Source organism: Pteropus alecto, unplaced genomic scaffold, assembly GCF_000325575.1.
Source record: "Pteropus alecto unplaced genomic scaffold, ASM32557v1 scaffold76, whole genome shotgun sequence".
Classification (NCBI taxonomy): domain Eukaryota; kingdom Metazoa; phylum Chordata; class Mammalia; order Chiroptera; family Pteropodidae; genus Pteropus; species Pteropus alecto.
This window is the reverse complement of record NW_006443138.1, coordinates 6918051-6932989: the sequence shown is the minus strand read 5'-3', so window position 1 is coordinate 6932989 and position 14939 is coordinate 6918051. Positions and strand designations below refer to the sequence as shown.

At 30.8% G+C, this 14939-nt stretch overlaps 1 protein-coding gene across 1 annotated transcript in view; it reads right to left on the bottom strand.

The window, feature by feature from the left end:
* Positions 1–136: 136 nt before the first annotated feature.
* CPSF6 (cleavage and polyadenylation specific factor 6) overlaps positions 137–14939 on the bottom strand; it is a 29484-nt gene continuing 14681 nt past the window's right edge. Inside the window, exons 9-12 of the mRNA XM_025041075.1 lie at positions 14852–14935; positions 14204–14357; positions 11593–11785; positions 137–5008 (exon numbers count right to left, since the gene is read on the bottom strand). Coding sequence (XP_024896843.1) covers positions 11596–11785; positions 14204–14357; positions 14852–14935 — 428 coding nt within the window. The 3' untranslated portion in view covers positions 137–5008; positions 11593–11595. The remainder of the gene's footprint in view (positions 5009–11592; positions 11786–14203; positions 14358–14851; positions 14936–14939) is intronic.

Below are 14939 nucleotides of genomic sequence, written 5' to 3'. Positions count from 1 at the left end.
AGGAGGTTTATTTAGAGACAAAATACAGACAGCAGTCCAATTTTTGTTATATTGCATACTGCAATAGATATAAATTATTCAAACCATACACAATGGTTACAAATTATAAATCAAACAAAAAGGACAAAATGCAAAGTATTATAAAAACTGTTTTATTTTCAATACAAGATAAATACCATGCTTGTTACTAGTGCAGTTTAAGGCCAACAATGACCATATAGCAAACTGCTGAACAATCACCTAAATGCTAAAGAAAGAAAAGACAGAAAGTAAACATTAAACATAAAATTGCCATTACAAACATTTTAATAAAATGGAATGAGCTTTCTAATAGAAGCTAATATGGAAGTCTAGTTCTCATGGACACCAAAAAGATGTCATTTTGATCAAATATCACCTTACCTTTTGAACAGAAATCTTATTGTGAAGTCACCATAGAGTCAATAGCTAAAATTTTAAGACTTTCTTTGGCCTTCTGATATTAATTTATTTACAAACCGTGATTCAGTAATTCAGTGGATACTGGTAATATGATACAATTTTTTTGTTAAGGGCTTTCCATTAAAAATTGTAAAGCAACTTTGTAAGGCTGTACAAGGCTGTAAACTACTTTGCTAATATACCACGGGATGAAGAGGAAGAATGAGTAGTAATAAGAATAGACCTTTTTTTAAGGCTAAAGTCATCAATGTTATAGATGCATTCCTTGGAATACACTATGATTTACCCCAAAGGATCCTTTCCCATTAAATACCACCTGAGCACTACAATTATCGAAGTAAAAAAAATGAACATGAACTCACCACTGTATTTAAAAAAACTTACAGTATGCTGAGGAGTGTTATGCAGTAACAATGCAACAAGAAAGAAAAATCTTAAAAAAATGAAATGTTTTTACTGAATGCAGGGTCTGTTCAATTATGCAATTAATGTAAAACATTTACACCCATGGAAGAGTTTTAGGATACTCCCACACGAAAAACTCTCCGAAGTATTTACTATCTACAGATACCATTTCAAGATTTGTGTGACTTCAATTAAATTTTATCTAATATTTTAAAAGACTCCCATTACAATATGTTAATATAGCAGGAAGCCTTTAAAACATTAAAATCTGTCTATAACTAACCAAGTGTTAATACGTCCCATACAAAAACCATAGTAGCTGCCCACTCAGTGAATGCCAACCTGAAATTTTAAAGAAACATTGGTTAAGACAAACCTAAATCAATCTGAACAGGATACAACTGCCTGAATATTTTGAATATTCATAAAAATTCGTCTTGCTTCTTTCTAATGCCAAGAAAGAAGACTGTAAGAACTTTCTCCCAGAAGCCTAGACATTTTAACACATTTTCTATTTCAACTTACAATGAAACTTTAACCCTATATCTTTTGATTTCCCTAAATCAAAAATGTCACATTATAAACACAAGGAATGCTATATGTAAGGCCACATCTTAATAAATTTATAATTTTTGGTTGAATACTTATTAAAAAATTAGTCTAAGGCTTCTAAGAGTCAAGTTGCTAAAAAAAATACACCAGTGTTAAAACTTAAGATTAATGTAAAAAAAAAAAAAAAAGAAAGACATACACACTTTAAGAACAGAAAAATAGAATGTTCTGCTACAAAAATCCCACTCAATATATTTTAGCACAAAAATGTCTAATATGTACAATGATAAGCGTGCATTTAAGTACATACAACTGCAGGAAACATTTACAAGCGGCTATGGGATGCAAATGAACTTAATGAATTAAAATTTAAAAGGCAGTTATCTGTAAAACAGCAAGAATCTCAATACTGTGTTCCCAGTAAAGAATCAGAACATAAACTTTCTCTTAAAATAACAAGCTGAAGCTTAAAACACAAAATTGGAGCCATCTAATACAGAAAATGCAATGATCATTCAGGTAATGAAAACCAAAATGTGGAGAGCACTCCAACAGAAAGTCTTGTAAGTAGCATCTCATTGTATAAAACAGTATGTATTTAGGTTATTGGCACATTTAAATACATAAGGGAAAGAAAAAGTCTTTACCCTTCCAACAGTTTTCTCCCTTCACTATAAAATGTTATACATTTGACCTTTAAAAACTAGTAAAAAACAAAGCAATATTCTCCACAGGAGAATTAAATGAAAATTAATACCTTAAGCTACAATCCATAAGTTACTTGTGAACTCCAAACTGTAGTTAACTGCTTAAGAATATTCTAGGTAAAGGGGACATTAAGTGGACTAAACTTTGATCAATAAGCCACTGCAACTTACTCCAAATCTTGTTTATGAAAACTGACAAAATAAACACTTCCAAATTTACACCAGAATATCCTTTCCACAACAGATGTCCTTTAACTATAAGCAGCACATTTGATTCAAAGTGTTGCTTCAGAAGCAATAGCATTCAGATGCTGTACCATTCATTCATAATTTTACTGGGTGAAAGAAATGAGACTGTACTAACAAATAGCATTAAGAAATGCTATGATTTAAAATTAAACTCAAGTTTGTTTCCATATCCACTATTTAAGAAATGAAAAGGTCTCTGGGACACACTTTCTCTCTCTCGCTCTCTTTTTTTTTTTTTTTTTTTTTGGTGTCTATGTAAAGATTTATCTCTTTGGATTGTTTTTACACATTAAAAAAAAAAAAGATTATTTTTCAAATTATACCAGCCCACAGACAACAGAAGGGATATAAAGAATAAACAAAGAATTGCAATGTTCACCTTTACAGCTATACATTCATGTGTTATCAGGTAAAGAAAGACTTTGCAAAAATTAATTGGTCAAACCACAAAGTTATTTCCTTCTGACAACACTTAAAAATAATGGATTAGCAGCAAGCAATTCTAGTACACTCACACTGTCTGAAACAAATCACGTAATGAGATCAGCCATGTAGGGAGAACCGTGATATAGAATGAACAATTAAAAGAGTTCCACTGATAAAAAATAAAAAGGTAAATGAAGGATTTAATTAGTACAAAATTTCCAGTTTCATTTCAAGTTCAAATGCAGTTAGATTTTTATGATTCCATTGTAAAAATTCTTCAGAGAAAATTTTATTCTCGGGGACATTTACTTACCTTTTAAGCTTACTATTAACTAATTTCCCTTGTAATATTTTTTTGTCCACACTTCTTTGCATTAGGGCTTTGTAATTAAAATATAAAAAAGCTAGGAAATGACAAAAACTAACAACACCTATACACAAAACAAGGAAATTGTCTTGATACAACTCTCAAATAATGTTAAAAAGGCAACTGCATTTTCAACAAGATAAAACACTTAAAAAATTTCTGAGAGCAAACAGTTCTGATAAACACCAATGATTCCATGCACAAATACTCTACGGACTCACAAAATGTTTTAAAATAAAACTGGCAATAGGAATGATCTGAAACAGCTAATTTTGTAGGAACTAGTGTCATAGTGCACAAGATGAAAGTTAAAAAACTGCAGTGCAAATCTCTGGACGGCTTCTACTGTTGCACATAATATCTAGGGTACCTAAAAATACTTTAAGCATTGTCCTAATACTTGACTACACTTTTTAAAAACCAATGTGCATTACCAGATCTGTCAAAGATAATCAGATCTTAAAAACAATGAAAGCAAATTATAACCTGTTTAAGAATTTTAACTAAAATTTCTGAAGTTGTGATTGAGAATGACCTTTCCATAAAAATGTCTAAGGTGACACACTGCCTGTGCTAATTCTGCAATTAAGAACATATGCTAGCCAAGTGCTTAAACTGTAGGACTATAATTCACGGCAGGTTTGAAAATAATCTTTGATTAACTAACTCTAGCATGAATCAATATAGGTTGCATGAATATACATAGGATTCCTTAAACTATGGAGACAGAGTACACCTATAACCTCCCATTACACACACAGGAGAATACAACCCGATGTTAATAATCATTACACCCTTCGAAATCTATAGTAACCGAAAAATAAACTAAGGCTCTCTTAAATTTGTCCGCTGCATGACTGTATTTACACTGCCTATGGCTTCAAAAAGTAACCATAAGCATCATCAATATAAAACCGTAAATAACTGCTGCATCAAATCAGAACTGTCAAAATATTTCTTCAATGCCAGCAGTTTACAATTAGCCATTTCAGCACATCTGTGTTGTAATTAAGCTGCATTACTGTAGCAATTAACGTATGGGTCTTTACTAAAATGTTAAAAACACAAAAATGTTTTGACCCCTAATATACTGACTGGATTACTGTCTGTGAAATTTCTGTTTTTACAAGTTTACATACCATTCAGCAAAATCACAAGCTAACTAGGTAAAAACAGCTAGAAAAGCAGAATATAGAAATATTAAATATCCATGTAATCACCTATTCTAATATCAAAATCAAGGGCAAGAGACACTTAATTGGTATGTTTAATTCACTGAATGCAAGATTAGATTGATGCATATCCAAAAACGCTATTGCAATGTTTTAAAGGACAGTATAAATGTCATAGTAACATTATCTTTAGATATTGCTGAACACAAGACTTTCCCTGAGGTGTAAACATCAAATAACTTGAACAGCTTTACACATCAGCCCCATTAAACAGTTTATTACAACACTACATCTATTGTAATCAAAATGGTGCTGTTTACAGACATTATCATATGAACATTTTTAACAAGAACAAACTACTATAAAAACAAGCATTTACTTGACATTTTTCCAATTGCTTGCACATTATAATGGCCAAAATGTATATAACCAGTAATAAAGTTGCAAAAGCTATAACTTTTTAAATCACACAGGTTTCCTTCAAATAAAACATGTAAGCAACATAAAAAATAAAAGTAGAGCTACTGGTTACCATTTATGCAGATTTGCTTTATTCAGATCTATTCCTGTTCATTTTATCCATGAATCCTTACAGGTTCAGTTCAATCACAAGAAGCAAACTGCTGGACAAGCGTCATGTTTCCCTCATGAAGACTGTTTTGTCTTGGAAGGTGTTCCTCTTCCTTCAGCTGTAATGTGTCAAAATTTGTGATGTAGATTTTGCTATTCCCCATAATACACAGAAAAAACGCTGGCTTAACTATACATACACAAGTCGTGCATCTACGTCACTGTTATGTATTCTAACACAAAGTAAAAATTAACTGAAACAGTAGCTGCCTTTGTGGTGGACAAATGCTCCCAATTTACGTGGTGATTAAAACTGAGACATTCTGGTTTCATTCTTAGATATTACTGCCTTATAAATTTAATGACTGAAACAAATGAAAATATAGCAACTACTGTTTCTGTGATGATGGAAACATTTATAAGTCATTTTCTAAAGTATGCATACTACAAAAATAAATGGAAAAATGCTCGAATGACTTTAATGTAAATATTTTTCATTCAACCACATATCAATTCTATAGAACGCATTAACAATTAAATGCGAACTGAATAGAAAATGCAATTATTTTACAAATTAGTTGTATTTATTTGACAGCATACAGGAACTTCTGCAAATGTTATAAATCAAATGGGGCTCCATGTTACAAAATTTGTAAATAAAATTTATAAATATATAGCTCAGTATGCACATGTAAATAAATATGACATCCACGTACAAATCTTTAGACATAATACAAATTTAAAACATTTACTTTACTTTTGCTCTATTCCACCTACATTTAAAAATCTAATTTAGTATATATGCTAACCAAAAACAAGCTAAATAGGAATCCACAATGATAAATTTCATTGAAAACTCACATAAAGAAAAAGAAACCAATAAATTTGGCAAACTAAAATTTCGAAGATACATAAATATGCAAACTTCAGGTAGTCACAAAAGAAACATTCAATTAACTTGGAGATAAGTGATAACTGAAACACCAGATATTTAAAATATAAATTCCAAGAGCATTTCAATATTAAGATGATGTAAAAGGTAAAAGAGCAAAATATTTAGTGCATTTGCCATAAAAGTAACTGAAAAGTATTTTTGCTCTACAATTAAGAATATCCTGTCAAAACTATAAATTTTATCTTTTATGTCCTTTCCTCTCCACTACACTGTAAGAATCTTAAGAGCATCAGTACACATAGGCATTCACGTTGCCTAGCAGTAAAAACCTTAATTTTATAACTGCAAAAGGAAAAAGCAATGTTATAATGAATCCTGGACTTTCTGTTTTAAATAGTTTCTATTCGCCCATAATTTTCAAAGAGATATTTAAGCCATTTCTAATGTTACCAGTTATTATACCTTTATATCTTAATGTTGATGAACCTTTTTGGTGGGATATCATGAAAAAAATCTAGAAAGGCAGCTTTTATATGTCTTATTTTTATTATTTGCAAAACACTTTTAAAAATTAGTATTACAGTATTAAAAAGAGACAAGGAATATGTTCTAGTCAAAACTGGATTACTGGGAAATTCATAAATCTTCTTGCAAAAGGATGCTATCTCCCTAATTTTTTTTTCTTATGCTGGGAGGGACTGAGTCAGCAAGATCAAGTCACAGTGAACAAAACAAAAATATCCAACCCTTCCAAAAAACATAACCCTTCCAACAAACATATGATATACACTACAACTTTGTTATTCATTACTCCGATGGAGAATTTTTACTACTTTTAATGTAGAAAATCCTGTTTATGAAATTACAACACACATCTTTATCCAGGACGAATGCACTCATCTTTTGCTTGATTATATTTTAGTTAGATCTTTACTATTAATAAGTCTCTCATTTTTACCATACAGCCATAAAATCTGGGGGACAGTCTGACAGTTCTTATTTCTATTTCTAAACACTTTACATTTATCCATTTGGAAATACAAATTTTACAGTCTCAAACGGAAGCAAATTTGAAAGCAACACAACCCATTTCCAATAATCCAATTCCATATGAAAGTCTCAAATTTCTAAGTAGACAGCTACATAAACAAGGATATCAAAAAGAAGCTTAAAAGTGACAAATACATTCATGCTCTTGTTTTCAAAATACCATTTGGTCAAATCTTTTCATGTCAAAGCCACATAATTACTTGCTTTAGCTATCAGTTATAAAAGGAAGATCTATGTTAACAGTTAAAAAACTAAGACAAATGAAATCTGCAGCTCTTTAATGAAGTATGTAAAGTGAGCAATAAATAAAATTTCAATACAGAGAAGCACCTGTATTTTGAGATAATGTGAGTGTTTTCTGTTAGAAACCTATCTAAGCAAATTTGTTAGTATTAGTATTTCTAAACTCATGACAAATTTATTCAACTAAAAGATTCGAATGTATAGTTGATATGACTTTTATAGGTTTTCACATTATATAATGAATTTAAATGATCCTAATATAATTTTAGAGATGTACTTTTAGTAACTCAGTGGAACAATATTCACTTTTATGTGAAATTTCTCCTTAATGAGAGGAACAAAAATGGGGTGAGTAAAAGAAATAGAAGTAACTAAATATGTTAAATCTTTCTAAAATCAAAGTTCTTTCTTTGCACTGACTATAACATATTACAAAATTATGTTTATTGTAGATGTTTAGAAAAAATTCCCTTACTACCAAAACATTTACTACTTTCATCTTTCTACCTTTGGAGATAGTACTTACCTCATTTTAACTAAAGCTTTTTATTATACTATGAAATATATACATGATTGTTGGCTCTATGCAGTTCACTAAATAGTAGAAATAAACTTCACCACAAATTAAACTCAGTTTTGCCCCCAAATTTTCACAAAATGGACATTTCAAAATAAGCTGTTTAGAAGTGACTTAGAATTCATTGTGAGAGTTAAAACATGCCACCACAGAAGGTAAATCAGTAAATTTGGATAGCATATGTGGCAACCTTGGCCCTTTTTTGTTACTAGATTTGGTTTAAACAATGCTAACTAAATATTAATTCAAAACATAATTTATTCAAAACAATCTAATTTACAAACTAAAACAATGGTAATAAATTTCACACTGAGATGAAGGTGAGAGAGCAAGGTGACTCACATTGGCACGGAATTTTTTTTTCAGCAGGGAACATTAATCAATTGTAAACAAAACCATATTCTTAAACCACAGTGAGCAAAAACACTATACATTCATTCAAGGGATCACCTCCTACCCTCTTGTCACCAGTTAAGATAGCTGTGTAGTCAGACAGGTTTTGCAAATAATACTAAAAGCAAAGAAAATTAGAATGAAAAATGTGAGAGCTAACATATCCAAATACAGCAGTTAGGATATATGGGAAAACACAAAGAAAATACAGGACTGGACAATATTAGGCAGATCTCATATGACCTAAGAGTTGCAGAAATAATTTTTAAATCTCATTATCACCAGTATCATTTATCAGATAATTAAGAGAATTTTCACATAAATCTTAAAGTAACACTAACTTTTAGGAGATAAAACATCTTAAACATGTAAGAAAAAACCTGCTTTTTTGTGGCTTTGCTTTTCCCAAATTAATAAAAAGCTATAAATTGAATAAGAAATGCAAAGCACCCTAAATCTTGTGCAATAACATCTAAAATCATGATATTTATGGTAGAGATAATCATACAACAACAAAAAAGTGTAGTTATTTAATCCATATCTCATACATATGCTTAAAAATTGTATCAAAAAAATGGATAATGATTTCAGATTATGTAAAACTTCACATCAAGGAGAGGAAGAGCAGGAATAAGGAATATTTAAAAAATAATTTAGTTTTATTACTCTACAGTACACAAAGAAAAACAATTGTTAACAGAAATTTGCTGAGTAGGGAGGTTCCAAACTGTGGAGCGCAACCTAAAATAAAATAACTCATGGAATAAAATTATTTCTGTAACAAGTGTACAATCTTAAAAGACTGAACTACTTTTGTTTTGCTCAGAGTGGTCTGAGAATAGAGGTAGAAATTACAGAATATGAAGCACAATGTATATACATACCAAAATTTTACAATACTGATATTCCCATTAAAATGTCATCTATTTGAACTTAGATATTGAATGCTTTTAGAAAAATACATTTTTTAAATGAGAGAATGCAATTAACATTACCAACAGTTCAAACACAAAAAAAATAAGATGGGACAGACATTAACAGCTTGCCAACATCATTAAGTTTCCAGTTAAATTAAGAACTTGCCCTTTTAGCCATTCATCATCACTTTAATAAATTACATTATTGTTTTATTTGTATACAGACTGACATTCACTTTAGCTTCCAAGTTACTCTTATTCCATTTAGTCAATTTAAGATTTACATGAAAGCTCAAAAGGACTCATATTTAAAAAGGTCAACAGACCTTATGGTGATTTAATGTGCTATAGTTGTTTGCTTTAAAAAGTTTTTCACTTGACTATATTTAATCCCAGTCCCCATCCCTTTATTCATGTCTACATCCGCAAGTTTGGTATAGCAAAAGTATAATATTCCAGGATAACAGAATATTTTGCACTGGAAATGCTTATGTAAAATTTTTGCTTGGATGAAGGCACATAACAATATTACAACTCAATTCTGATTAATGTACAAACAAAACATGGAAATTTGGGTATGGTACACATCAGTGATTAAGAAAAAATGTGAACAATAGTTTGCAAGTTAGGGATTCATAGTTAATGTCTAAATGTAATGAAACTCACGCCATGATATAGTTAGGTGTACCCATTACTGAAATGTTAGTTAATTCGAAATATTTAAAATTAACAATGAAATTTTCAAGGAGTTTATCTTGCTGACTATTCTAGTTTAAATAGAACCAGTAAGAAATCTAATCACCTTTGGGTATAAACTGGTTCAGAAGCCCCATAATGGACACACCCAATCTGAGAGATTACTGAAAACGTACACAAATTTCATCACACGTCTTCAGTAACTAGAAGCTTGCTGATAATTGGACAAAGTCTAAATACAAATATAATTGTAGGACCTGTACTTTACTACGTAAGTGAAATGGCTGATATAAGCATTTCGAGTAATAAGTTGGCCATAATCTATCCTAAGCAACTGATGGACACTGGGAATTTTTTCATAAGATGAGATCAGATCTATTCGACCAGGGGGTGGGAGGTGCAGGAGCTATGTCTTTAAATTCTAATTATTAAGGCACAACATTCAATTATTCAATTCTTACTTATATCCAAAAAAGTTATCAATTTCAATGAGCTTAATTTTAAAAGTGAAAGATATTTTGCATAATAAAAGAAATGTTTTGAGAATTATTTTTATTAAGTTCTATAATACAAAAAATGGAGGACTTTTTAAATTAAATTTTGATAAATATTCAAGATGCATATTTGAAATGCAAGGAAAAGTATTAAAACTGGCCTTTGCACTTCAAAAAGCCCTTGAAACTGTAAATAATGTAATGGCTTATTTGTATACCATAAAAATAAGACTTACATGCTATTTTCTAAACTGTATTATCCAAAAAGGATCTCATTCGCTAAAATATCTTAGTTTAAGAAACTGCTACTCTACCACAGGATTATATACTTGATAAAGTCTTTGATTCTGCCTGTAACAATTTAAATACTAACAATTACCATGACTTTATTTTCATTGTTTCCCATTTATATGGAAAACAATTGTGTAAAGAGTAGTTACCTATAAGGGGTTTGTTTTAGCCTAATTTATGTGAATATGCCACCAACATATAAAGAAAAAATATTTGCTTACAGAATAACCTGTGTCACGTGCGCAAGCTTTATAGCACCCTCCCGCCACTTTCCATGTGAATAAATGCTGTTCACAAATATAAAAATAAAATTACACGTGAAAATAAAATATAAACAGACAACTCTTCCCACTTTGTGAAAAATGTACACAAGAAATAGTTTTAAGTACAGAAAAAAAGACAATGATTATGGTTTATGAATGAAACATCAAAGAAAAATTATTTCAAGGTTATAACCTGGGATGTATGATTTGATACAATTTAAAAATCTTAGATATGGAGTTCTCTTGAACTCATTTTAACTGAATAAGTTTCATATCTTCTTTGCAAATTAAAGAATATTGTTTCTTTTCTCTTAAAAACAAAAACTACACCAGGAGAAGTGTCCTTTCTAAAAAAATGTTTTTAAGTAGAAAAGCTTTCAATGATGAGAAACCATCATCCTGTATTATAAACTATTATAGTGTTAAATTTCCTTTAAAAGTTTTAGGCATAAATGAAGTTAGCTCAAGGAGAGAAATTTTAAATTTACTTTTAAAAGTCCAAGCACATTACATATATATGAATTAACTCCTTGTATTTTATATTTTAAATCACACGCAAACTGTGATTAAAAGAATTCCAATTTTTAGATTTTACAAGTAGACAATGAGTCCTCTTGATTATTTTCTTGCTTTCTTAAGACCCATAATAATCTGAAACCTAAAAGTTGTAACTCAGCAATACAATATTCAAGGATAAGAGGTCAATATTTTTTACCTGTCATTACTTACCTGTCATTTGTCTCTGATGTTTCAAGAAGATTAAATTCAGAACCAGTAGTTGGACCATTTAAAATGTAGGTATATACTGTATAAACGATAGCCTCGGAGTTATAATTCCTGCTAATAATGCATATACTAACACAACAAGAACAAGGAATACCCACCTTCTAACGATGACGATACTCGCGCTCTCGGTCACGCTCTCGGTCCCGGTCCCGGTCTCGGTCCCGGTGTCTCTCTCGTTCTCTGCTTCTCTCTCTATAATAATCATCATGACGATCTCTACTACGGGATTTATGACGCCGACTTTTTTCTCGTGATCTACTATGGTCCCTCTCTCTTGACCGTTCACGTCTTCTAAAAGAAATTACTGGATTAATGCGCTCCGTAATTGGACAGCTTAAAAAGATATTCGATACTTTGATGTATAAAAATACCTAAGGCAAAAAAATTCTTTATAAATCTAGTTTAGAATTACAATATCCTGAACTGTCAATACGATTTAGCAACTCACCTAGAAGCATGAACTAAAAATTCCATTTAAAATATTCACCCAAAACTGGGAACCAGACATATCAGAGCAATTCATACTATTTATTATATCTATTATAACTAGTAGTCTAAAATAGACATGTAGTGTTTACTGAATGAAAAACAGAAATGTAAAGGAGAGAAAATTTCAAAGGATTTGTGTTTTAAGTTGAAGAATATAATATATCAAAGGTAGATTTTTAGCTATAAAATTCATGAAATCACTCAAAATATAATGGGACTTAAATATATAAAAATTATCACCCATTAATATAGGTTATCTAAACTTATATATACATATTAATTTTACATTTATAATTAACCAAAATATGCTACTCCTCTAAGAAACTTTCTAATTTATACATTTGCTGGTAGGGCTGGGGGGGCATGGTAGAAAGCAGAAAAACCTAATAATTAAGACCACTGGTAAAAATTGGATATTATTCACACTGCTATTTAATAAAAAAGAAATGTTTCATGAACCAGCAAAGGGGGGGGCGTAATTTAATCAAAGTATATTGCCTAAAATATTTTTAGAAACTCTGCTATTCTAAATATGAAATTTGCAATAAGGAAATAACAACTGCCCATTAATTTAAATCTCTACTTAATATTTTTGCACCAGACAACTAGACTTAGCAAACATTACTATGTGCTTATTTTGTGGATTTAAAAAGTTAAAAAGACTCTGTAAGATATGGTCTTTAGCTATGACAAATTTCTTCAGATATAAAGCTCCTTACATTTGGTAAAAAGGTAATAATTATAAAGCTGAGGACCATGACAAACAAAGACAAGCTCTTTTTCCTTAACTTAATAAAGACTTTACTATCAGATAAAGAATGCAAAAGACAGATCTAAGAATACCATGTGAAGATTAAAAATCTACCTAACAAAAATATGTAAAATTTCAAGGTTAGTGGTAATGCTAAAAAAGCATTTATCTAACTAAAAAACTAAAAATAGATCATTATCTCCCTTGTTCAAGAAATATTTATCACTGTTCTGTACCAAGCACTGTTTAGTCATTAGAAACAGTATGCTGACAGCCGCTGTAGAAAACAATATGGAAGTTCCTCAAAATATTAAGAATAAAGTTATCATATGACCCAGCAACCCTTCTTCTGGGTATCTACTTGGGAACTTTTGTAAAATGTGTACCCGTATGTTCACTGCAGCATTATACATGGTAGCTAAGACATGGAAACAATCTAAGTGTACTTTGATGGGTGACTGAATAGATATGGTTCATATATACAGTGGAATACTACTCGGCCATAAATATGACATACTGCCATTTGCAACAATATGGATGGATCTTGAAAAGTATCCTGCTAAGTGAAACAAGTCAGATGGAAAAAGACAAGTACCTTATGATTTCACTCCTATGTGGGATATAAAAACAGAAAACAACAAATGAACAACAAAACAAACTCAGGCACAGATAACAGTATAATGGTACCAGAGGGGAATGGGGATAGGAGAAGGCTGAAGAGAATAAAGGGGGTCATATATATGGTGACTGAAGGAGACCAGACTTTGGGTGGTGAGCAAACAATGCAATATAGAGATGATGTATTACAGAACTATACACTGAAACTTACATGTTATTAACCAATGTCACCCCAATAAATTAAAAAATAAATATTGTAGTGAACAGGTCAGGTAAAGTCCCTTCCATCTTTCAACAAGTACAATGAAAAGAAATGTGAATTAATAATAAATAAGAATAGATTATGCTAAGTACTATAAAAGAAGTAACAGAACATGGCCTGGATAACCTCAGAGAAGGCCCCTCCTAAGAAGTTAAGAGTTGAGGCATGAAAGATAAGCCAGATATATGAAGAGCCAAGGAAAAGAGCACCTAGCAGAAAGAGTATCAAGTTCAAAAACAGTGAGATGATCAAGTGCTTGAGATGTCAAGAGGAAGAAAAGGGAGACTAAACAATATGTATGGCTAAACAATAGTGAGCAAGTGGAAAGGAACATAATGAGGCTGAAAGACAGGGATTATACTACAGTGCCTCAATGTTTACAGTGTTATTCTAAGAGTAACTGGAGCTTTTAAGGGTTTTAAGCAAGCAAACATCTGACATTTGATTTAGAGTTAAAAAAAAAAAAAATCACTCTGGGTACTAAGTAAACAGTAATAAGTAAAATTCCTATTTTAAAGTCCCTAACACATTATTTTTTTCTATTTGTAAAGTAGCAGTTTTAAATAGACATGAGACAGGAAAGTTTTACCTTGATCCAGAACCATAAGACTTAGATTCAATTCCATGAAGGCAATCTTGCAAAGAGCTAATAAGAACTTTGCAACGATCATCAGCGGATACTTTGGATTGTTTAATTAAAGAAATTGCAGTTACCAATGTCTCAATAGCACTCCCATAATCACCTGTGAGGGGAAAGAGGGGCTGAAGTCAAATTTTGTCTTCAAAATACCACCAAACCACCTGCAGTAAGAGTGATAAAGCATTTAACAAAAGAAATGAACTTTAAAATGACTACAGAAGTTGTCTTAATATTTTTTAGTCTTTCACCATTTGGAAAGGTGTTTATATGCATAAAATTAGCACAATTTGTTATTATCATGGCTGTGTGAAATAGGTTACTATTTTGTAAACATGATAATAAATGAGCTGGGGAGGGCTAAGATTTAAACCTACATCTAAAAATTAAAAATTCGGGGTCTTCCCATTACATTGTGAAATCCAACTTTCTTCAATGTCTTTTAAATAAAGTACAGGTAATAATTTGGGAATAGAAAAATAAGTACTATGATAAGTACTAAAATAGGTACATGTAAATGATTAATCTTCAAGATAGCATTTAAAAGTTTTAGGTCATTCCTAATAACATATATATTAAAACAGGAAGAAATCTACAAACCAGCACTGGCATCAGACACAGCTCTTGAAATAGCACTGCTTGAGATTGCCCTATTTCTATTCATGATTTCTTCAAACTGCTTCACTCA